The sequence below is a fragment of the Syngnathus floridae genome, chromosome 6 (genome assembly GCF_059516105.1).
Source record: "Syngnathus floridae isolate MCC-2025c chromosome 6, RoL_Sflo_1.0, whole genome shotgun sequence".
NCBI lineage: Eukaryota > Metazoa > Chordata > Actinopteri > Syngnathiformes > Syngnathidae > Syngnathus > Syngnathus floridae.
Window position 1 is genome coordinate 6,448,742 of NC_142418.1, and position 24,814 is coordinate 6,473,555.

At 41.4% G+C, this 24,814-nt stretch overlaps 2 protein-coding genes across 4 annotated transcripts in view; both read left to right on the forward strand.

Moving 5' to 3' along the window:
* Nucleotides 1-1,395: 1,395 nt before the first annotated feature.
* On the forward strand, nucleotides 1,396-7,144 carry LOC148396194 (uncharacterized). 2 transcript variants are annotated; one of them, XM_088377502.1, is made up of 10 exons: nucleotides 1,396-1,629; nucleotides 1,812-1,898; nucleotides 2,415-2,488; nucleotides 2,665-2,785; nucleotides 3,929-4,128; nucleotides 5,168-5,446; nucleotides 5,520-5,684; nucleotides 5,800-5,841; nucleotides 6,015-6,221; nucleotides 6,360-7,144. In XM_088377502.1, exons 1-10 carry the CDS (start codon nucleotides 1,568-1,570, stop codon nucleotides 6,389-6,391), a joined length of 1,269 nt encoding a protein of 422 aa, XP_088233628.1. In that variant the 5' UTR covers nucleotides 1,396-1,567; the 3' UTR covers nucleotides 6,392-7,144. The 2 variants fall into 2 exon arrangements, with proteins under 2 accessions (XP_088233628.1, XP_088233629.1); XM_088377503.1 differs by lacking the exon at nucleotides 5,800-5,841.
* Nucleotides 7,145-11,268: 4,124 nt separating this feature from the next.
* znf423 (zinc finger protein 423) overlaps nucleotides 11,269-24,814 on the forward strand; it is a 90,573-nt gene continuing 77,027 nt past the window's right edge. For both annotated transcript variants that reach the window (XM_088377498.1, XM_088377499.1), the window contains exons 1-2: nucleotides 11,269-12,235; nucleotides 24,136-24,198. In XM_088377498.1, the coding sequence (XP_088233624.1) occupies nucleotides 12,196-12,235; nucleotides 24,136-24,198 (103 nt within the window). In that variant the 5' untranslated portion in view covers nucleotides 11,269-12,195. The remainder of the gene's footprint in view (nucleotides 12,236-24,135; nucleotides 24,199-24,814) is intronic.

Here is a 24,814-nt window from a genome sequence, read left to right on the forward strand (position 1 = left end):
GATACTCCCACTGTACAAGAAGAGTCAGGAAAGGGATGTGACCGCTTTGTGAATGTGCGGTATATTACTCTGAACTTAAGAGGAGTTCAATTATGTAAGCGTCTAATTGGAAACCCTGTTTCTAGGTCCAATGCTGTCTTTTTTCAAAGGTGGCTGTATGGCAACCAGTACACTTAGTAAATTTTGATGCATTCCATAGTCGCTCTCCAAAGATCCTGTGTGCATACAGTATTTCTCCTTGTGCTTCCACTTTGACCTAGAAACTGCTTTGTAGCCATGTTCAATGGCAACGATTGACGTTTTTAACATTCATCACCGATTTGTCACATCACAAAGACCATTAAACTGTTATGGGGTGGAGAACATATGTCATTTCAGTCAATATGTTATGTTGTTTTGTCTTTGTTCCTGTCATTTGACTGTCCCACATTTGTAGGGTAATTGTAATCATGAGAGCGAAACCAGCTTTAAAATAACATAAGCGAAATTGCTAAGTATTTTTATAGAACATGCAAATTATTATGGCAAATTTGTTTCCTCTCACCAGTTGACTGCACTCACCATGTGTACTTAAATGCAGTGTTTTGTCTAAATACACAGGATTTGTGAACATTAAAGATTTCCCTTGCAGGTTAATGCTCCATTTTGTACAATATGAATATATGCTGTAAAGTAAAGACATTTTAAAACTACCAAAAACTTCTAGAAACACATTATTTATTTTCACCATTTTGTAATTTAGACACTATACTGTGGCTTCATAATTGCCAGACTTACTGGAAGTGCCTATTGGTATGTATAATACATGAATATATTTGAAGATTATTAGAAATTGTCACAAACTGACCTAATTTGATGTTGTAATGTGAATACATTCAGTTGTAAGACAGAAATTTTGTGGTATCCCTGTGTTTGTCTTTACTAATAGTGAAAACAAATGATGAAATGATTTCTTGATAGACCATGTTTTTATCATATGAAAGTATGGAGAAATACAAATTAAAATTGCTTCATACAAATGGTCTATTTGGAAGAATCAACTGCAATATGCATACATTCTATGTTATTTGCTGTGCTTGTGACACAAACTTTTACAGAAAAAGATTAACACTTCAATTTATTGTTATTATTTTTATCATCATCTCACTAAAGGTTTGTTATCATTAACATAACTTTGTAATGGTTGGCTGAGAAAATATTATTGTCTTTAATCTAAATCCATATGGCGCATCTATGATGCATACTTACAATAAGTGGCGAAATAATACAAATTGCACACTTTTAGTGTACTTTTTGCACTCAACTGGCAGGCAAACCTTGCTTGCAGTACCAATATTGTACCACTGTATATAAATAAGTTGAAATGTGGCGCACTTCTTTAACAACTCTCAAACGTCCATGAATGTAACCATAGAAGAAGAATCGACGATTAGTTGGCCAGCCGTGTTAGCATCACCTACTCTGAGCTAGTTTTTTGCTAAGCGTGTGAAGACACACAAAATAGACACATTTGTCACCTCAACCGGCCATTGAGCTCCTTGCTTTGGGTTTTTGGCGCTCAGGTAAAATGTCTTCTTGGCCAACTGCTTGCAATGTTTCCCGGCGGCAGCAGGGTAACCCAAATGGGAGGTCAGTCACTCAGATTGCCGTTTTTGCCTTTATTCTAGCATTAGCATGCTACTCAGGAGAATAGTCATATAAAAGACGTAGCAACGATAATGCATGCTCGCGACTCTGTATTCCCCATACAATGTTATCCATTAAACGTTATTTTTTTTTTTTTTTAAATCCGTTTTTGTTTCGTGGTGCAGCGTTCAGCCTTTGAGATTGTTCCGGAGAAGTGCGCCGTACCCAAGCAGGGAAGAGAGGAACGAAGATCTCAAGGATGCCCTGGAAAGGTGTGTAAAACTTAATTCAACTACATTTTATTTTCGGGAATGTCGTGTAAAATTAACAAAATCAGAGGCGGCGGACACAGTACAAAGGGTTGCATTTTGAACAATGGGTGCCACCGTGCTCAAATGCATACTATTGTTCATGTTACCATATGCTCATTGTGCGATGTTTGTTAACAAATAAGGAGTGTGAAGAAAAAAACAACAACACACCACAGGGCCACATCCAGTTAAGTCTGAAAGTTCCCCGCTCTTTGCTGGAACAGTTCTACACACACACACACACACAGACACACACACACACAGACACACACACGCGCACACACACACACACTATTACTTTGCTTTAAAGTGTATTGCCCCCCCTTTACAGTTTGTGAACTGCTTGTTGTTTATTTGGTATTGTTTAAAACAAAAATTAAACAACAATATTGCAATATTGATATTTTTGTTATATTGTGCACATACAAATTAAATACTACTTTTTTTTTTTTTTAACGTTTACTGCCTCGCTTTCAGTTACAAAGAATTGGAACAGAAGCAACACTACACTGGCAGTGTCAAGTATGATGGTGCAAAGCATCAACCCAATGGTGAGAATTCCCTAAAGTTATAATGGAGGTTCCCCAAAAATCTGCAAATGTAGACCAACTACTATCCGAGTGTTCACTTGTAATTTGTCATTATCGCAAGCAAAATTTGTGTTTTTATCCACTGGGACTTTCCCTCTCGATTGCTCATCAACCCTCTTGTCTTTTGGTTGCTCCAGCTAAGCCCGAGAACACTTCCGCAGACAGACGGAAAACCCTGTATCAGAAATTCTACAGGCAAGTGCAAGATGATCACACAGCTGCTGACTGTGTGATCATATCAGTGGCCAACCAGTGTCTGTAAGTACAAATTTCAATTCCGCAGAATTTTTTTTCCCAGCACTTTTGGTCAAGGGCTTAAATAGTTACAAAGCTGGAAGGTTTCACAAGCCTCCCTCAGAAGTTTTTTCTTAATTTTATTTAAAATGTAATATACTCTATCTGTCCTGGCAAATAATCTCTTTATAGTTAACACAATAAGAGCTCTTTTGTTTCAACAACCACATGCATCATTTTGTGTATTTTTGCACCTTAAAGTAAATTCCATGAATAGGCTCAATGTAATTTAAACAACAAAGCAGCATTAACGCTTTATTTGTAGTGTGCTTAACTTTAACCGTTAATTGTTTTTGTTCAACAGTATAAGGTCTGAAACACAGAATCTGACAGAAAAAAAAACAAAGACTGATCGCAGCACACATTTCAGACGAGAAGTCTGATTGCTTGCACAAAAAAAAAAAAAAAAAGAACATTTGCAACATGACATCGTCCACTTCCATATTGCTGATGACCACAAAATCATAAGTCGGACGTCACTCCGAGCAGAAATGTTTCAATTTTTACTTTTATAATTGACCACTATATTAATCTAAAATGTTTTCGCATAATGTGAACTTTCGACAGTCATGCATATGTTAAGTTTGGTGGTAGAACCCTACACAAACACTGCTCTTTCATGCTTCTTTAGTTACCATAGTAACACATAAAAATGTTTTTGTTGTTTACCACTCAAGTTACATTGAAAGTGTTCAACTGCAAACATTTCCCTAAAGTATCACAATCCCTAATGTACTGTATGACATGTGTGTACATTTAATATTCAAAGATGACACTGACTTTTTTTTGTCAACACATTCTTAGTTCGGGGTCACATGGTACAATGCACAAAGTCATCCAAACATTACTTTGAAATCCACTCCATTCATAGCGTATTGCCCAATCGAGACATCTGATTTTTACACCAAAATGATTACTGACATTTGGTACTCAAAATCCAAGTGTGTCTCATTTTGTATCTCACCGGGTTCTGCAACACTTCTAAGGTGTCACCTAAAACACATTCAACCATTAGGTCTGATTTAATTTGATTTGAGTTGGTCTTGGTTCCAGTTGAGTCAGTCAACAGAGAAGTGTTGAGTTAACATGTTTCTCTTCCTCTTAAAGGGATTACCCCAAATCGCTAAACCAGTGCTTGCAGGAACGTGGCCTGTCGGTGGAAATGCTCTATCTGCAGGCGGAGTCAGGCCTGACGCAAGCCCTGCAGGATGTCCGAGGTGTTGGCTCCCCGTTATGTATTCTGGTGGAGCAGAAAAATGTAGCTCTGTCCTCCTGCACAGTTATCATTTTCTCAGAGCCCCTCAAAAGTAAGTCCCGCCCCCCTCAAAATCACCTCCAATGACAAATATCCATCCCCTTTCTAAGCCCCTGCAACATTAATCACGCAATGCACTGTGCGCACACACACACACACACACACACACACACACACACACACACACACACACACACACACACACACACACACAGATCCTGTCACATTACCTGAAAACACAACTAAAGAACAAGAATTCAAGCTCACCTTTTGATACATTACAAATGTATTTAAAAATCCCCCAAGAGTCATGACCTCCAGTCCTAAACTAGCAGACAAGTAACGCTTAAAGAAAACAATATTACAACATCCTTTACCACGCCTCTTTCCCAGCTTGTTGAAGAGAAAACTGAAATGATCCCCATGTAATCAACTCTCAGCTCAGCCCACAGCTCTTGACATTCAGAGTTGAATTTCTTTTTTTTTTTTTGTTTGTTTCTTTAGATGGTAAACTAATTGAGACTGAATCTACAGCACATCTTGCTCCATTTCTATGCATTCAGATATAGTTTGGGGATTTATTAGATACATTTATTAAGAGACTAAAATCCAAATCCTCACTTGTTTTTTTTTCCACACCTCATTTTTACAGTTCTTTTTCTTTGGCGGGGGGAATAAAATAATGAATGCTTCAATTCACCACATACTTATACAGCAATTTCATGACCATGCACAATTACATTAAAACCCAAAGTAAAGTCTAAATTCAGTTTTGAAAACCATTTATTGCCATAGTTTTCCAACCATTCTCTAAAATTAAATGAAAGAAAATAATATTACTCTTAATTACAACGGGATCAATTTCAAACTACACATTTTACTGTTAGTCTGTGAATTTTGCATACTGTGCACAAACCTGCGCAACAATGTAGCAATTCCAACAATTGTGATCAAACTGAGCCACTGGACAACATCAATATAAAGCCAACTCAAATGGGACGATCCATATGCTCTATTTTGTTTGCTTTCACGGCCTCCCTCTTGAGGCCCCTCTGACATGATTCGGGTTCACCCTCCACTTTTGCCCACAGTCCACCGCAACATGCCCAAAGAGCAGGCCATGGATTTTGTCCAAACGGAGCACAGGCGCGGAGTCGGTAAGGAACGGAAACAAAGGGACCCCGCAGATATTGCATCACAGGCCTCGCAGTTGCTCGGGGAATTTCTGGATCGGGAAAAGATAGAGCGCCACCTGGTTCCCTCGGACACGCGTCAGTCCATCCAGCTGCTGGCCGAGGGTGTGCACATTTACGCTGAAGAATTGGAAGCCATTTTGGCGTTCGTCAACGCCCGGCAGGAACACTTAAGAGGTGCGACGCCGTTCTGCCGCGTGGGTGACATCGGCGCGACCGCTCCTTGACTCCTCTTGCGGTTTCTCACCAGCGAGCAACGGCGGCGAACTGAAGAGTAAAATGTTCTCTTCGGCACCAGGAAATCCGCCTCCCCTTCTCCCGACGCTGCTCGGCCCACCTCCGTGTACAAACGAGGCTGGGCGGCCATTGATAGAATCTCCTCCGCCCACACCGATGCCGCTCTTACCTTCACCAGGTAAAAGACCTTACACCGCAGGGGTCAAGCCCTTTCTATGTTAGCCACCTATACAAACTAATTTTTTTTGCATACTAAAACATTTTCTTACTGCTATTTTCCATAACTTCCATAGAACAATATCAAATGCAGGGGCTATACTCAACAGTATGTGAAGGTGATTGTACATTTATTTTTTTCATCTGTATTTTATTTAATTGGTAATGCCAGTAAAATACATACATTCTCTCTCATTTATGCCAAAGAATGTCAGAAATCAATATTAAAACTGTCTATACATAATGACCAAAGCGTGTAACATTGATGTATTTTCATTTACCTGCTTTTTAGGTTCTCATCTGAAAAGCAAGCCTCCCCCTCTGCTCTCTTTGCAACAAAAGCCATCCTTGCACACCTCTTATGGTGGCCCTAGTTTGCTAGGTAGCCCCCCAATGACGCGTCTACCCCTTCGTCACCAGGGCCCAAGAGGGTCCCTCAACATGAGAGCTGCTCCACCCTCCCTCAAAGGTTCTCGCCCTCCACTTTTGTCTCTCCCAGGTGGGTTACTAGTCATCTTTTTATTTGATACATCCAAGAATCGATGTTGACGTGTCATGATTTCGAGTGTCAAAGCAAGATTTGAGAAAATAGGTTGGGATTGAATGACATATTTGGTCCACTTGTCTCTCTCCCCAGGTGTCCCTCACCTTAGTGCTCCCAGACATTAAGCATGCAGCATCCAAGAATAACTTTGTATTTAGAGCCTGTCTTTTGTTTTGTTTTTTAAGTCTCTGTGGGGTTCAACTTTTAAAAGGCTGAGTGAAATGAGAAAATACATCAAAGACATTGAAAAATGTTTGGTACATTGTGGCTGGAGTATTTTTTGCTTTTTTTTTTTTTTTTAAGTATAGTTAACTTAAGGAAAATACTTTTTAAAAAACCTACTGCAAGACAAAATATGTAAAATAGAATTGTGTGAAATTTTTTCCAACAGTTAAAAGTTTAAGTTGTTTTAGAGTTACACAGTGCAGAATGTTGTGGATTCAAACGGTCCTCCAGTATTTTCAATGTTTAGGCTTTCTTGGACAGTTTTGCTGCTTCTGGAGTTTCTAACATTTCATTAGTTGAAACAATCATCTGTAGTTGAAATAACATTATTTTATCCTCATTTTTCCCTGGATGCATTTGTGTTAGATAAATCCTTTTGAAATTGGTGACAGTAATGGTGTTAAAAAGAAGTTGCATTGGATGGAAACTAAAGTTGTTGACAATTTGTGAGACTTGTACTTTTTAAAACTATAAAAGAAGTACTATAAATTAAGCATTTGTGGCTGTTAAATGTGTTCTGCAATGTGCTGTTTTGATGCGCAGATGTGGGGACTGGCGAGTGTCCTCTGCACAGCAAACTGTACAAACGTGTTTTTTTGTTCGGGAGCTTCACCTCAATGTAATAATTTCATTAAATATCTTCATTCAATTTGCTTATGTTGTGAAGCGCAATTGTTAAATCAACTAAAATTTATCCTTCACTTAACATACTATTAAACCAGGGCTATGTAGCATTTCTATCAGTTTCGCAGTGGGTCAAAGGTGTCGATAAATCACTATCACTCTCCGATTGCTTGCGTTTTACATCGCTCAGAAAATGATTTGACAGTTGGCGGCCTTGCGTGTGTGTATGTGCGTGCGCGCGCCACATGATCTCTTGAGGTGATATCAAGCATGAACTCTCGACACCCCAGCAAACACCTTCCCTCCCATCACCAGAAACACAGTGTTAATTGTTGCAATGGCACCTTACTATAACAAGGCTCTAATTATCAACATGTTTGCCCGTCGAGGCGTGTATCTGGCACCTTTGCATGGCTTGTGTGTCCGTATAATTATAATACGATGTACAGCAGTATACAGTATGTGACGTGTATAAATTCCAAATTTGAGCCTCTTGTTGCCAGGCCATAAAGACAATCCGTGAGTCAGAGCTGAATTGGGCTGTTTGATAGGCTGCTTACCTGACAGAACACAGGAGTTAAATATTTGGCAGGCTGGTTTGTTGGCTAGTTAGCTGTCTGTCTGTCTGCCTGTACAAGCAGCTGGTACGTTTCCTGGCTGACTGGCTCGCTGCCTGCTTGGCAGCACTGGATGTATGCACAGCCAAGCTTCCACACTTCAACGCATATTAATTGGGTTAAGTTTTCCCTCCGCAGATAACACTTGTAGAGTGGGAGGGGGGTGTCTTGTGTTCTGCAGCAATGTCATTGTTTTTTTATGCAGTCATCTGTTTATTTAATCTGTTAAGTGTCAAACCTTTCCTATCACAGTATAACCTATATGGTAGTTTTGAGTGATGTCCATATTTAGAGTAAAATGTAACTTCCAGTTAACCAATATATGTATAATGAAACAATTTCTCCAAGCAAATTCAAGATTGAAAATCAATTGACGTCTACGTTTAAAAACAAAGTGTTTTTCTAATTGTATCGTCACATGTATAATTTCAGAACTAAAAAAAATCTACAATGACGTGCACACACGACTTATGGCCACTAGAGGTCAGCAGATAGACGATACTGCCTGTCATCTTGGGTTAAAAAAATATTTAAGGGTTCACACTGTTTTCTTTGTTGCTGCCTCTCTCACACTCTCGTCATCTTGTTCTTCGCTCCGAGATAATTTGCTTCACTGCTTTCTATTTCTGTAATTCAAGATATTTCTGAGGAAATTAAGTTCACTCAAAGTGTGTCAATGGCTGTTTGTCTATCTGAGGATTTGACTGCAGTCAAGAGTATACCTCACCTTTGACCCAAATCTATATAAAATGTATGTATGGACAATATTGTATGACTTGTATTGCATTTAGCAATCAGGATGTGTACAGTATTTTCAGGTCTCAAGTTCCATTACTTGTTGTTATATGATCATCATAGCCACATTCAGATTTTCTGCCACCTTGTCTGGCATCACAAAAATCGTTATCATGCTTGTTCAATGAATCTGCTTGTCTATTTTGGACGTTGCAATGTGATTCGCCTATAACTAGTCCTTGGTCCCTGTAAACCGTTTTGTTCTTTTGGTATAAAATCTTAAAGGCAAATGCATATTTTGGAAGCTGTAATTCGCCATCTGCTCCCGCTTTGGTCCATTCATTTCCTGTATGTATGAATTCTTGCCTTATGTCAGTTGAGCGACTTACTCCGTTGTGACTAGTTGTGTTCCTCGGTGTGTGTGTATGTGTGTGTATGTGTGTGTGTGTGTTTAAGGGAGTCAAATCCTCGCAAAGCTGACAGAGGGTGTAATCGCAAGCTATGTGATTTGACAATGCAACTCTTAGAAGCTATTCAGCCTCAGGCCTGTCCTTGACCCTTAAGGAGCTTGTAATGTGGCCTTTTTTTCTCCACACTCTTTTGTGTTTACTGGCAAAACCGAGCAGAGGAAAAAAGGGGGGCACAGGGGGACCAACCACTGAGTGAGGGCTTTTGCCCCTCTGTGCCAACGGCAGTCACATTAGGGGAGCGCAACACACAGAGAAAGGCGCACACACACACAGGCCTCCTGGTGTGCACTCATTTCATGAGGGGGGAGTGTGAGGGTCGGCGGGTGAAGCGGAGGGAGACAGGAGGTGGGGGGGGTCAATCTTAAAGGCTGTTCTGCCTCTCCACAGGAGGACACGGTCTGCAGAGGCCAGTAGTCCCGCTGCTTAGCACCGGGAGCTCCACGTTACCCAGTTATCCATGACAACCAGAGAAGGAACATGCAAAAGCTCAGCTGTGGCCAGAGAGCACTCAGTTGGAGCACAGAGGGAAGAACAAAGCATCCAGTGATTTTCATTTTCCCTCCCTCTTTTGTCAGCTTTACTTTGTCCATACACACACTCACACATTTCCCGCTTTTCTTTATTGGACATAAAGAAGCTTTGAAGAAGACACAACATGCACATACACTTGATTTACGTATGTTCAGTAAATGGTATGCTTGCTTTTCATAGAATTCCCTTTTGAAGAACACTTCAATTCTTTTGTGGGTTGATAGCTAAAACACAACGTATCTATATTAGTGGCAGAAAAGGAGCAGACATTTTCGAAGGGTGTAAAATGCTCATTATACACGGTTAGGCTCTGCTCAGTCCAAATGAACAGGCTTAAACTAATCCTGTCAGAGACTTCCCTGAAGAAATTGCTACAAATGAGAAAAATATTAAACCCCTTTAAGACAAAGGAACCATTTAAAGGTGGAACATGCTCATTTTCAGCAAATAATTATTATTGGGTTCAAGTAAATCCAGAGCTTTGTTTTCTTTAGCACGCATGCACACCCACTGTTTTTACAAACTGGAATAATATATTTTAAATAATCTCATTTCTGGGTTGTGTGTGTACAATAATTAAAATAGGGAATTGATACTTTGTTTAGTTTAACTTGCCGAAGTGCTACTATATAACCGATTTGACATTGACAAAAGAACTTTCTATAAGATTGCAGGAGTTAAGTCAACAAAAGTAAATAATGTCAATTTTGTCAATTAACCAATCAGAAGCTCTCTAAAACATGATGTCATCAAGGTTCCCCCAAATTATTTAAAGGCACAAGAATCTTACTGTATGCAACTATTTTACTTTGAAGTGACATGTGAGTGTAAATATTTTTCTCCATGTTCACTTGATTGGCTGGTCATTATGCCAGCATGTATTACGCTTCCAGGGGTGGAGTCATAATTTTTTCACCGGGGTGGCTACTGGCCAAGGTGAACACCACAGTGAGGGGTAGCCATGTGTCTGTGTCATTCTTTAGAAAAGTGTCTATGACCACCAATGACCACAATTTAGCGCCGCCTCTGTCCGCCATCTAAAGTCTGCTGGGAGAGTTTCAAGTTTTTCAGTGACCTGAGTGAGGATAAGCGGTACAAAAAAAAAAAGAGTAGACGGGTGTTTGGGTGTGAGGAAAACAATGGTCTAATTTTGGTCTTGAGCTGAAAGGTCTGGGCATCTTGCCATACTCTAAAAGCTTTACCAAGCTTTTCTCCCTCTGCACATTAACCCTCCTTTTGTTTCTTAGCAACAATGTTCATGGGTCAATGTTATGCACTCTATTTTAGTCAAGAAATACAACATAATTCAAATTTGAATTATTTATTGAAGAGAAAAGTAAGGTCAGCTCAGTGAGTTCATTCCTTTACAGAAATTCAAAATGTTCAAATAGGGGAATTTGACTATCAACATAACACCAGTTAAGAAAGTTGTCAGTTGTGTAAAGTTGTCTTGTGAGTGAAATGAAACAAGATTGTTATTTCAGTATACAGTAGCTATGTGCTGCACTTGGCACAAACTACCTACATGTGTGCCATCTTAGGTTTATCCTGTATTTTCACCTCAAAATCCAAATATTTTGTGAGTAGTGTGCGTCGGCAGAAACACTGACCCATCGAATTTATTTCCTCCATATCTCATTGTAATCCAACTCCACATTTTCTCTCCGTCTCCTCCCTGTCATGTCGCTCGGTCCCCGTTGTAGCAGCACAAATCGGCCGCGGGTAGGCGCTGTTGCCCAACGCTCCCCCTGCTCTCGCCACCTCTCTCGGCCTCTCTCTCCGCTCCCTCTCCCCGTCAAGCCCTGCCTGCCTCTCTGCCTCAGCCAACCCGGGCTGTGCCGAGCTGCTCCCTGCGGGATCAGAGCGCTCCCCCGCCGGGACCCTTCTCTCACATCCCCCTGCTGGGACGCGGCTACATTTCCAGCCAAGCACTGCCTGCCTTGGCTTTATTATGTGTGTCTGCGCCGCAGCCCCGCCAGCAGAGGCAGGCAGAGGAGGAGGAGGGAGACTGGTAGCCAGAGTCAGGACAAAGAAAAAGCAGGGAGACAGAGGCTAGCGAATTTCTGGCTCTTATTATCACCACAGGGCACAGGGCTTTGGGAAATAAGAACACGTTAGTAGTCAAATTCCTCACGCGAGGGGGGTGGAGGAGATGCGCTGCGTCCGTGCCACCCGAGCACTACTAGCCAAGGGACGGAGTCCGCGCGACGCTTTCTCGGAGGGCAAAGACGAACTCAACTAAAAGCAGACACTGGTCGCGACTTTGACAGGGGGCATAATCCGTCCACCTACACACGTCAGTATCCTCTGCGCTCGTCGCTTCTCCTCACCTGGATCTCCACGTTTCGCGCAAACGGACATTTCCGGACTCACTTTGACGGTATTTCCGAGTGTCGCGTTTAAAGCAGAAGTTGTTTATTCTACAGGTTGCTGCTTCCTCTTCGTGCGCCCCACGCTAGGCGTTCCCTACTCCACGCGTTTTGGGACACACGCAGTGTGTATTTTTTTCCCTTTTTCTCCCCCTGACGCCGAACTCGAGCGAGCGAAGGTGCCGCATTGCAACAGGCGAAAAAGCCGCGGCCGAGTGGAGGAGGAGGAGGGCGGTTGAACCTCGGTGGCTGTGCCCGCCTGCATGGTGAGCTGAAAACACGGAACGGAGCATCAAAAAAAAAAAAAAAAAAAAGAGAAACAAACAGCAACAGCAGTCGAATTAAACCCGCTGCAGAGATGTCCAGACGAAAGCAGGCCAAACCGCGCTCTGTGAAAGGTAAGTTAAAAAAAATAAAATAGAAAAAATCTTGTACTTTCTGTCTAAAAATCAGTGCGGCCAGAACCACCACTCAGATTTTGCTTGCCACTCGGTTGTTTTTCAAGCTCGGGTTCAAAGTGTTGCTCCTCTTTGCAGTCGTCCACCTTGCTTTAAAAAAAACAAAAAAGTGCATTGATCACTCCTGATGGTTTTAAAATGAGCTTATCAATAGAGGATTGTGGACTTTTGGATGGTTCCCCCAACATCTAATTGGCGCTCCATCTTCTAGTCTGCTTGCTTGGAATGTATTTTCCTGGCTTGTTTTGCTAGATGGACCTTTCTTGACCCCTAGCCTACATATCAAGTGGACTTAACACGTGCTGTCAGGTTTTGTTGCTTTGCATCATTTTGTGCCTCAGATGTGCTAAACAAGTGTTGACACCTCTCATCCAAGATCTAAAAGATGTCACTTTTCATCTTTGTTTTGCTACTTTTACAGCTCACTTCTTTCGTTCTCGTGATGCTCTCTGTGGTTTTGCACCCACTAATTTATCACGACATTTATTGTTTATTTTTCCATGAAGTTAAAAACATGCCGATGATCCCCCCCCACCCCAAACATGTTGTTATGAGTCAGAGCCCCACTTTGTGTAATTTGTGCAAACCAGTATTCATTGTTGTGCATGGGTGAACTGGCATCATACATGGAGGGCATGTGGCAACCTTGGTCTCCATGTTTCCTTTATGGGACCCAGATGGGCAACGGGATGGGCTGACCATGTGGTCAACCCCCCCTCCCCCATTTCCTTCTCCGTGTAGGCTGTCCCGCTCAGACTATCTAGGAAGCCACTAGACCTGACACTAATTTAAACTGGCTGATAAGTTTGACGGAGCTGTACGAGCTAAGCGATGTCTTGTTTTGGTTTATCTCAGGTTCATTTATCTCAGGTCGCACAAGCAGAAGCGCAGGTGTTGTCATGCATATTGTGGGTCGTTTGTGCGGTAATAAAATGGCACACTTTAGAAAGAACTTGCAAGATCCCAATTTAGGCTACCAATGTGAGAAACATTTATGTACCTGTAGATGAAAATAGCATAATATCAATATTTGTAATTTTGGTGTCATTTTCTGTGAAGACATAAAGCAGTAGTTGTATGTGCATTTGGATTGTGAGTGACTCTTTCGGTGCACTTGTCAGTGGTGTGAGTTGCCAAACTTGAAAAATAGAATGTTTTAATGTGCTCAACAAGTGTGGATGTGGCATTTGAATTGCTGTAATGCTACAGTGACATCACATCGAACTTGGAGTTGAGAAAAATCAATGTACATGTCCACAGTTTTGATGATCCAAGGTGTCAGCAAGTCTGAGCCAGTGGTTGTCAAATAATACTTAACTCTCCCTTTACCACCGTCATTGCTAGAAAGGACATGTTTAATATAATTGTAAGTTAGTCATATATATCTGCCGTTTGAACGTAAACACCTGCTTCAGTAAATTAACATTGACAAAAAATTTGCTTCAAATGTATTGCACTAAAGTGAAATATTTTTTGATGAATAAATGTTAAAAAACAAACAGATCTGAAATATCGAATACAAATTTATTGGGATGAAAATCTAAATATAATTTACTGTAATTTTGCATCTCCTTTCATTTTCCTTGCATTAGTTGATATTTTCATTCATTCTGATATGCTTGAATGTTTTTCGTGTTTTAATTTGTTTTATTTTTTTTGTCTTTGAGTGATTCTTTTGTGATTCTTTCTTTTGTACCACTAGTGTAAACTCCCTCACCTTCTGTGGTACCCTTATGACATTTTAAGAATCACCGCAGTCCAAACCATTCATTTAAATGATCTAACTAAGAGAAAAAAAATCAACTATCACCACTTAATGGACTTTTGGAAATTGTACTGTTCAGGACAATATTGGCAATTTCTTGCCTGGCCTTAATTAGTGATTTGTATAGTTGATGCAATTAGGCAGCTGTAGATATTCTAGAAACGTAAAAAGTGGCCAACATATTTGACGATGTTTCCCCAAAGTGTTAAAAAAAAAATTAGATGAGCATTTTACTGCCTCTAAAATCCTCCATAAAAAAATTGGCAAAAAAAAAAAAAAAAGATTTGTGGACATAACCTATTCTGTGTGCGTTTCATAAGTTATGTTCTATTTGTCACGTCTCGTGTGCTATTGAAGTGGAATTTTTTGGGCATTAAAACGTCGTGGTCAGTTTGACGCGTCGATTTGGAGAACCGCTCAGAATTTTGTCTAGTATCGGATTGGTAGTATACATGATTTTAACTGCATCCTGTCAGGTACAACTGGAGACAAAACCAAAAGGTCCAGGACCTCCAGTGCTTTAAAAATGGAAAGTGGATTTGTTTACAACCAGCCTGTGGCTGTTGCACTTAGTATTGTTGATGTCTGTGTTCAAATCTTCCGCTTTGCACCACTGACTTTGTCCACCACTGTTTTTGTTGCTTCTCTCAAAGTGCCTGTGTTTCTGCTTGTGAGATCTGCATTCTCATGCATCACAGACAACGGCCGTGTCATGAAGGCAGTGGGCTAACCAGATTAGCTTTAGTCAGGCAACCAGGTGAAGCAGAGCGAGGAAAAGCCGAGGCCAAGGACCTCCACCGGCAGCACTCTGTGAATAGCCACCTCAGGTGACGCAGGCCTCGTAGTCTATCTTGCATAAGCCGATGTGTAGTCATGCATCTGTGCGTGTGTGTGTGGATGCTTTTGCTATCTCCCCTTCACACCTTGCCCTACTGACAGCTTGACAAGACCTGACATGGGGGGGGGGGGGGGGGGGGGGGGGGTTGGAGGGGGAACACAGGGGGTGAAGGGTAAAAGGGGGGGAGGTGTTTAGGGGTGGGCAACACTTGCACAGAGCAGGTGAGTGGCCAAGCGGGAGGGAGCGTCGGAGGCCAGAGCGAGGTGAGCATCGCCGGGGGATTATCGGTGTTTTCGTGTTCTCCTGTCTTTCACCTGCTCAGCCAACTCTGACTCGCCGGCTGATTTCCAGAGACACTGGCAAGACAAAACAATCTGAGAGAAACGCACAAGTCCCACCTCATCCATCTTCTGCTTTACTTTCTTACTGGCTCGGTGTAGTGCTCGGCTAGATCATGAAATCACATTTTTAAGTGGGGAGATCGCTATTGCTAAATCTGGTCTTAAATGATCACTTCACTGCTACTATTGCTTTACGGATATTTTTATTTACATGCCAAAGTGTTGCCACTGGCTATGAATAACTCATAAGTGATTATTAGTGATTATGCTGGTGACAGATTTTAACCTCATGTTAGTAAAAGTTAATGGATTATGAGGATTGTTGATTGATTGTGTTTTCAAGCCAAATTGAGTGTTGCTACTTTTTTGTACTTGGCAGAGGCAGCTCTTTGAGTCAATGTCAATTAATTGTTGTCTCTAAAAGAAGAGTAGCATGACAATCTGGGCGGTTGACTCGCGTCTGCGCAACACAACGCAAATTCACAATTGGGACCCTTCTATGCTGTTTTTTTTTTTTAGTTGTTTTTTTTTTTAGACGGAGGTCTATTTTGGGCAGGAAAAAATGCAGATTAATCAGACCATTAATTAAAAAAATCGGTAATGCATTTCACCTCTGTCTCGTCTTTACACCGATAAAGTCCGTATTAACACTAGGCCACTCGGCTAATTGCAGTCTGTTAATTGAACGTGGACAAACGGTCTTAGAAATGCATGATGGGATAAGAGAAGATGTGGAGTGAGGAGCGACTGAGCGAGCGAGCGCTGCTTCTGTCTTATCAAAATATTATTTCAGTGGATTAATCCCTTTTTAATGTGTGTCTTTAGTGAGGCGCGCCAGCGAAAAGCTCCTCCTCTGTCTGTTGGGCGAACCTTTCTATCCTATCGCTCGCTCTCCTCACGCTCTCAGCTCTCAGCCCCTCGAGTGTCTCATGCATTATGTAGTGATGATTATTACTTAATTACACATTAATAAATCCGCTTCATTTGCAGGACATTAAACTGGAGTTGAGCGCATATGACAGGGAGACGGAGGGCGGCAGGAGATGGGAGGGGGTGTTGGTTGAAACAGGGAGCACTTACTCTTAAGCGTCTGTTGGGTTTGTTTGGATTGTTTATAGTCGGCCGAGCCCAACGAGCCTTTAGATCAGGAGAGCGAGCCAGCGAGCGCCACCAAGCTAATGGCATCACTTCCACTCAATCTCCTCTTTCCAACTGTTTTGACCTCAACTCATTTTCCACTGCACACTGCGCAGTGGGCATCATGTAAACAGATTTTTTATTTTTTATTTATGAAGAACTTTGCCTGGACCTACTTCGCAAACATCTCATTCGATGCAGATTTGCTTGTCACTATTAAGTCGGTTATTCTTCGCCACCCTACCTCCAAAATGAATTACGGTGGCGTGAAATTTAATGTCGGTATGTTATCTGAATGTAACAAGAGACTCTGGGACGGTAATTATTCATTGCTTCGAGTTAAAGTTATTTTCAATTAAGTGTTCAAGACATTAAATTAAGTGGTGCCGAGATGCCAAAATAAGTAAAAATTAATTGTGGTTGTGAAATGTCATTAAGCGGCAATCCAGTTTTAGGCTTCAGTTGTTATGAGACTCAGCTGACATGCGTGTCAGCACACAGCTTGTCACTCTTCTTTTACAACCTTTGCGCAGCCGCTGCTTGGTTTTCATTTTTTTCCTCTTCACATTCTGGCCACATCTGGCTTTACAATTATCGTAGCTTTAATGTCATCTTTGGCACAGCATGCAGACTTTCGCTTGCGTTTATACAACTCAGTGTCCTTGCACTGGTCACGTTGTATTGCTTTGCGTTTGGTGTGGCACCGGGAATTTGGGGATCACAGCTGGTAGGCTCCAACGATTGATCAAAATTATTTTTTTAGATCGCTCAGCCCCAATAGTTAGAATTCACTGATTAGTATATTTTCACAATCTAAATTTGTACGTTCATCAGTGTTGCTAATGGTCAACTTACTATGAAAAAGTGTAGCACATGAAAACATTATATGCAATACATTTGGCAATCGTGTCCTGTTAGTGATGTGTGAAATGTTTTGGACACAAGTGCGGCCATTGTTCTCACAACATCGCTGTGCTCCTGTCTATAAGGTTGTATTGGCTTTGTATAAAGATTCGTCAAACCATTAAATGGCTTTCTGAAAGCTTTGTTTGAAATTGTATTGACTTTGAGGACTCAAACCTCTAAAACTGGCACAAACCGACTCAAGCCGGCTCAAACCAGCTCAAACTGGTTCAAACCGGCTCAATAGTTGAGATGCATTTTGTACTGTATTTTAATTGGGGATGCACGATACCACTTTTTTTTAAAACTGATACCTGTGCGATTACGTGACAATACTCTTTAGTAGTCACCGATTCCTGTACCACTAATGCTTTTGATATATAACCTCCTCATAAAACACAATGACAGGTCATTTTAATGACAGACTATACCCACCAAAAATTTGTTCATAAAATTGCAAGAAATAAATATAAATGTTCTATTTTTCTATTTTCTAGTTACTGATGGTAAAACAGCTATAGGGGGATGCTTTTTTTTACGACTTGTTCTGTGGTATTGTTTATGTCTATTGATTTACTAACAACCGTCCCGTTAGCAAAGTTGGCAAATGGATGAATTTTGACGTGTGAGGTCATCAAATGGGCTCGTTTAGGATTTCATCGTATAGCGTTTGTGTGAGTGTATCCAAAAATGAGGAGTTTATTTGGATGCCAGCGTCAACTTGTTATCAGCGGCTGACCTGGCGTGGTCATGCGTGTGTGTTTGTGTGGGGAAACCAAGCATCACGGACCAGGACTGTGCCATTGTTGCATTACAGCTGACCTTGTTTATCCGCTGCTAACTCACTGGACCTTAACACCCACACCTCTGGAGACCCCGAGCAACCCCTCTGTAACACATACACCACAACACAAAATATGGCAGAGAAGACAAAGAGTACACACTGGTGTGACGATACATACGCACGCATGCCTTGCTAGCTTGCTATGAGGCCACTGTGCGATGCTCTCATTGGAGTTAATGGAATCGTCCAAAGTTTGGGTACATTTCATTTACAATTGTCCATCGTCTTACAGTTTGTCCTATTTTGGTTGATTCTATCAGAAATGGGATTTGGAGACAATGCATTTGGTTAATTAATATGTGTGCTTTCAATTTTTGAAGAGAATGTTTGTGGATTTCTATATGGACCATTTTAGCACACTTGGTTTATCTGTCTGACCACTAAGATGATTTGATGCCCTCTTTCCATTTTGCACCATAAGCAGTGTGACACGACCAGTGTGTATTGTCCTCACAATGTGGAGTTAAACAGGACAAGCTGACTATGTCGTGCTCCTTTTTTTTATTGGACACTTTGACCGGCCTTTGTAGATCGCTTCACTAAAGAGTTACTATTGCCTCCTTTTAGTGTTGGAGTCTTTAGTTGGTTTTTCTAAGTCCTTTCCATTCACCTTCCAGTCAAAAGGCAAGTGGTCACCGCTGTGAGCTATACAATAGAACGAGTGGGGGCGACAGCGAATGAGAGTGTGAAAGCGACACTGACAGCTGATGAAATAAAGCAGAAAAAAAAGGGAGGGAGTAGAAAGTAAGACATTTCAGTGTTTTCTGTTCAGTGCAATGTCAGTCTAAGTTGAGACCCTTTCATTTCTTAGCAGCAAGTTACTTGTGGACATCCGTTGAACTCGGATTTGAGATTCACTGAAATCATCAAGGTGCAAGATGGTAAAGGAGGTTGTAGATTCTTTGTAAATACTTCATAAAAAACATTTTCTAATGTTAAAAAATTCATAGAAATATTAAAAAATATATAATCAGTGACGTATGTGAGATTGCTTATAATAATGATGATGAAGATGACCATGATATTGATGAGATAAAACAATGGCTTATCATTTGTTTTATTGTACTTGTGCAATTTAATTTTAGACAAATTGCATCTTAAATTATAATTGGTGACTTTTTTTACTTAATATTGTTTCTTTATTCCTTTAAATGCATTTTTTAACAAAAAAAAGTTTATTCAAGGTAATTATAATTTTTTTAGGTGAGTGCCTAAGACTTTTGAATAATTTTAGATGTCAGAGTGCATTGTCAAACCAGATATATTGAATAAGGCAAGTTATTAATGGCGTCGGACCATGGAGACATCAGGCATCCCACACAATAGAAAACTTGCCAAATAGTGAGCCTGCACTAATGGCATTGGTGAGTTATCCATTGCTATGTATTCTGTATTTATTTGTCTTATTTCTAAATTGTTCTGAGTACCTGTAATGCTCTGAGCACACGCGCTGTATATATTTTCCTTGTTAATGCTAGCCCTATCCTGAAGAGTGAGCTGATCTGCCCGCAAGCCCTGCGAAATGAAAATTAGTTTATTTTCTGTTTCCTCTCCGTCTGTCTCCGCATGTGTATTTCTCGGTCGCTCTCCTCCTAATCAACTTTGTATCAAGCTAAATAATGCCTACGCGTGAAATTGGTGTCTTCATTCAGGAAGCGCTCCCCAGCCTGTACTACATGAGAAGGCAATTATGAAGCCCTCCCTCCCTACCCTTCACCTCCAGCTTGTTCTCTCTCCTTCTTTGCATGTGATCTTTTTCTCCTCCTCTTCCTCGCCAGTCTGTGCTCATGTTTGCACTTACGTCTTACCAATGTTGAACTTGGTGTTGGTACCCGGCCGAGTGGAAGCTGCCAGGGGAGCTTGCAGTTGTTTCTCCAGTTATTTCTGGAGTACCTCCCCAGAGCAGAGGTACTCCAGAGGAAAGTTTCCCTCTCCTCCTCCTGGCCACTCTTTGGTCTTACACTCGTCATCTTTCTCTTCCTTTTCCCACACATGCACACATTGTTCCTCTTGTCACTCTGTTTTCTACTATTTACTCCATGTGCAACATCTTTGACAGCAAAAGAAACAAATGTCAGATCAGAGAGGCTCTTTAATCTCACGCTGTGTTGCTTGGCCCTGAACATCAACTCCGTGCTTGTTGTTCTGTGTCTGATGCTTACTTTTTCTTCAGAGAAGCATTTGCGCTCCTGTATTTCACCAGTAATGTTTTTTTTTTCGGATAGATCAAATATTTGTTTATATCAAATTTGGAGTTCTGCTGTAAACAACACAAAAGACACATTATATATCTATATTTTTTTGTTTTCCCCTCAATAATATTCACTTCTGGGATGTTCAACTCAAGACAGAGGGTGAGGGATTTGTTGTTCAGTGTGCGGCTCAGTGTATGTTCAGCAATGTTGGAGAGGTCGCATAGCAACTCAGCTGCATTGCACAGCATGATGCAAACCACAATTACCTCATATACAGTAAGAATCCAACAGAGCAAAGGGAAAGATTTTATTACTGAAGAAAGTGAAAAAACGAATGGTATGATACAAGAACAGAAAGAAGAGTGGGAATGGACACGAGTAAAAAAAAAAAAAAAATAGGGATGGTGCAATGAAGCTTGTCCGTCAGGCTTTCTGGTGATGTTGCTTCTCTTCCCTCTGTCTAAGCCCTCTGCACTCTGTGTCCCTTTGCACACACACACACAAAAGCACACGCTGGCAAACAAAAGCACACAAAGGTCCCAAACCTCAAACTGGTCTGGCGCTCTGGATGGGAAAGCGTGGTTTTGTATTTTAAGGCTGTTTTGTTCCAACTGCAGGCAGACACAGAGCGCGGTTTTAGTGCTGATAAAAGTATTTGGTTAATCAGCTTCTGGCCCTGTCCCCTGACTGGCCGGCATTGCATGAGTGCTTGACACAGGCAGTTGAAGTTGGGGAGGCTCCCGGGGGCCGCGAGCTGGGGATAAAGATTGGCATCAATTCTCTGCCAATAGTGTCATAAAGTCGTTCCGGGGGGACGGGGAGGGCAGCCAATGAGAGGGTCCTCGTGGAGCTGGTGCGACAAGGCAGGTTGGGGAGGGGAGGTGAGGAGCAGGAAGTAGGTTGGAAAGGGGAGGCAGCAGAGCACGCAGTTGAGGGGAGAGACGGAGGAAAGTGTCTAGGATGAGCGTGAGAGACAGACAGTCAGAAAAGACAGAGAGAGCGAGGGAGTCGGATGACAATTACCCTCTTGACTTCTGTCCACCACCAGTTGTCAATCACCTGCCTCTCCTGGGGAAAAGCAGCTTATCATTGGCTGCACTGACCCACATTCCACCCCTCTGGGCCTCCTGGCCGCTGCGTGATTGGCCGCCGTGACCCGTTCATCAACTAGATCTGGGAACACCAAAGCCTTGGGCTGCCTTGGGAATAAGTGGCCCTGATAAAGTGTGTGTGGGAGTGTGCGTGCGCACGTGTTGTTTTGCAAGGACAGGGGAAAAGAAAAAAAAAAAGACAAAAGCTTTTCTTGTTAAAGATGGAACTGCGTTCGTGGGGCAAGGCTCAGACAAATATGCGGGATGAGGAGGGGATGATGGTCAGCGAACAGGATGGAGACTGAAAGCGAGACAGTGGGCAACGGAGAAATTGAACATCCGAACAGAAGCACATAGAGAGCGCAGACCTATCAGTCACTTAATACACTCTTCCATTGTTTCCATAATGTGATGCCAAAATTGCATAAGAGAAAAACTTTAATTAATTGGTAGGCTTATATCGTGTATGTAGATTTATAGTAGCGATAGATCTATAATATACAAAATAGGTCACAATAAACTCGGTCTATGTGTTCAAACTGTTTATTGTGACCTATTTAATTCTTAATGTGTATGTAAATGTGCTCTGTCAAAATGCAGGGTTTCAAAAACCCTTAATGCACGCACTCATTTTTCCCCACTTATGATGTCTACACAATCTTTAGGCCTGCAACAATCACACACGTTCCCCACGCCCCCCTGGTGTGCGCAAGGTTCACACTAAAGGTGTGCGTCTCTGAGGAGGATGTGGAAATCTAAATAAAGATTTGTGTGCTTGGCTAATGAAACACACTGTATTCCCCACAGTCTCATCAGGAAATAGTCCTTTTTATTAGTTGTCGAGCTTCCAGTACTTTTTAGGTTCATCGCCTATACTTTGAAATTTATTCAGAAGTAAAGTCGAATGAATAGTTATCCTGCTACAAAAATTAGACCGCATTTGGATGGTCAGAAGTGCTGGTTAGGGGATTTGAATTCTGTTTGGCTGTGATGATGTGTATGGAGTATATGCAGGTGCTGCGATGCTCATTTTTAGTCTGCAAGTAAAATCGCACTTGCATCACATTGTCTTTGAATAATATGTACCAAACGGCAATAGTATGTCATGTTGTTGTTTGTAAGAGTGGTTATTTACACCGTCATTCATTCAAGGCCAGTGGGAGAACTGGTAAAGTTTAGCACAGGATATCTGGCAGCTCTTTGTACGTGCGGGCCAATCTTTGACAATCCACACCTTTGTTTTTCATCTAAATAGAACGCTTCACTGATTTATAACTTCTTGTTTTGATTGTCTTGTGAGGATTCCGTAAGGCCAAAGGGGAGTTGACAAGGATAGAGAGTGAGCCATTTGAAATAAAAAACTTCCACCAGTGGGAGAAAAAAGCAGATCAGAGGTGAGAAATGAAGAATCGTGTGTTGGAGGAACCGGGGGTGCACAGGAAGCTCCATTGTGTGGTGGCTCCAGCCATTTCCTGTTTGTGTGCCAGCTGTACTTCCCTCCTTCCTGTTGTACCCAGGAAGTCGCTGTCACATTCCAGCTCTGATCAAACTTCTGAGTGTGTCAAAGAGGTCTTGAGACATTGTCATCCCAGCGTTCCTTTTTCTGTTCTCTAGTTATAAAGAAAGGTGCCTTTGTTTAACCATGGAGGAAGAGAAGGTCCAACAATGCGGTGAACGTTGTTGTCAGGGTTTGTTTCAGTCAAAAGCTAAAAAAAAAAATGGAAAATGAGGAAAGACAAAAGTCAGAGAAGGCCCAATGTTTACACAATTGCATGTCTACGGTAACATAAACATTGTAGCTACTATAGCGAACATAGCCTACTAGCTAATTTGAACGATTTGTAGGATAGAGGGAGGGAGACACAGCTGCAAGTGCGCTTCCAATGACTTTATTGGGCAAATGAGAACATAATCAAAGTCAAAGTCTGCTTTATTGTAGATTTCTTCACATCTCAAGATATACAAAGAGATCGAAATTGCGTTTCCTACTATCCCACAGTGACCAGACATATAACACATTCAAGTAAACAATACAAAAAGTAAAAATAAGAAGGCACATACAATGAATAAATAAGAGCAATGAATAAATAAGAGCAACTTGGTAGAAATGGTGCAATTGTGCATACAGCAGACAGTTACTATAATAGCGCAAAAGTACAGGAGGAGTAGTGCAAGGCAGACATTGTGGCCCAAACATTCTCATTCGCTGACTTCCATATCACGCTACAGGCCAGGCCCCACTTTAATTGGCACACACATTTAACATCACAGATACTGGCGACAAAAAAATATCTGCAACTTGCATGAATATATTTTTCGTAATTGCGAAGCTTCAAAATGGATTTAATAAAGTTTATATCTGGTCGTGTCTTCACGGATTTTGTAGATTGCGTGGATAGTCTTGATGTAATGACCAATGAAAGGGAAGACTGATGTTTTGTGGTGTATTGTTTGCTTTTATCTTATTTTTCAGAAAGGGTACTGAACAAGACACACCATGTTTACAAACCCATCAAGTGATTTGCACTAGAGAAAGTGTGACACAACTGAATCTCCAGTTGTGGTAAAACGCAGTTATTAATATGTTGACGTGCATTGGTTTCAAATTAAGTCGTGGTTCTGGTCACACTGGCATGGTTTTCAGTGACTCATAAGAATGCATTTATCTCAACACTCACAACAAAAATATTTTTTATTTCTCTCTCTAATTTGTAATTTCCTCTCAGCGGTGGAGGAAGGAGAATCTTCAGAGTGCGGAGCGGCTTGGGAGGAATCGACTGTCCAGACAGGTTAGTGGACACTCTCACACACATTGTGGCGCATGCAGACACACAGGTGTACAAACCACTCTCACGAACACAGTGACCACAATGACAATTTCATATGGTATATAAAGGCCTTCTCCATGGGATACTGTGGGAGCGAGAAGGGTTGAGAGATGGAGTGAACATCTGAGGGATTAGAATTGTGGGACCGTCGAAAACTATACAGTACTTAGAAGGGAGGGGGGGAAATGAGGAGATTTAAAAAGAAGCATAGCGAGATGCGGAAAGAGAGGGCGAACTTGTTACTCTCTGGTGTACGAGACAGTCTGAATGGAAAGAGATATGACAAAAGGGACGTGGAGAGCAAGACAGGATAGATTTGTGTGCTCTTTGACTGCTCTCTGTTGTACGCTGATATCCTGGGAGGAAGTCGCAGAGATGGTCGGCTTTTTATTGCCTCTTTTGTTCGACTGGATTTAGTTTTTGCTCGCGTTTTAGCTGGCTGACTAGTTTGAACCCTTTTCACATGTATATTATACAGTGTTGACATTTATACTATGCTGGTTTTACACTAAACAAAAATGTTTGAGATGAGTACCGTATTTTCCGGACTATAAGGCGCATCAGACTATAAGGCGCA

Excerpts from the sequence above, each read along its gene's own strand:
- LOC148396194 (XM_088377502.1), top strand. The coding sequence starts at position 1,568 with ATGTCTTCTTGGCCAACTGCTTGCAATGTTTCCCGGCGGCAGCAGGGT. Across the intron at positions 2,786-3,928 it reads TCAGTGGCCAACCAGTGTCT|GGATTACCCCAAATCGCTAA; the intron begins GTAAGTACAAAT and ends TTCCTCTTAAAG. Across the intron at positions 5,447-5,519 it reads CCGGCAGGAACACTTAAGAG|CGAGCAACGGCGGCGAACTG; the intron begins GTGCGACGCCGT and ends GTTTCTCACCAG.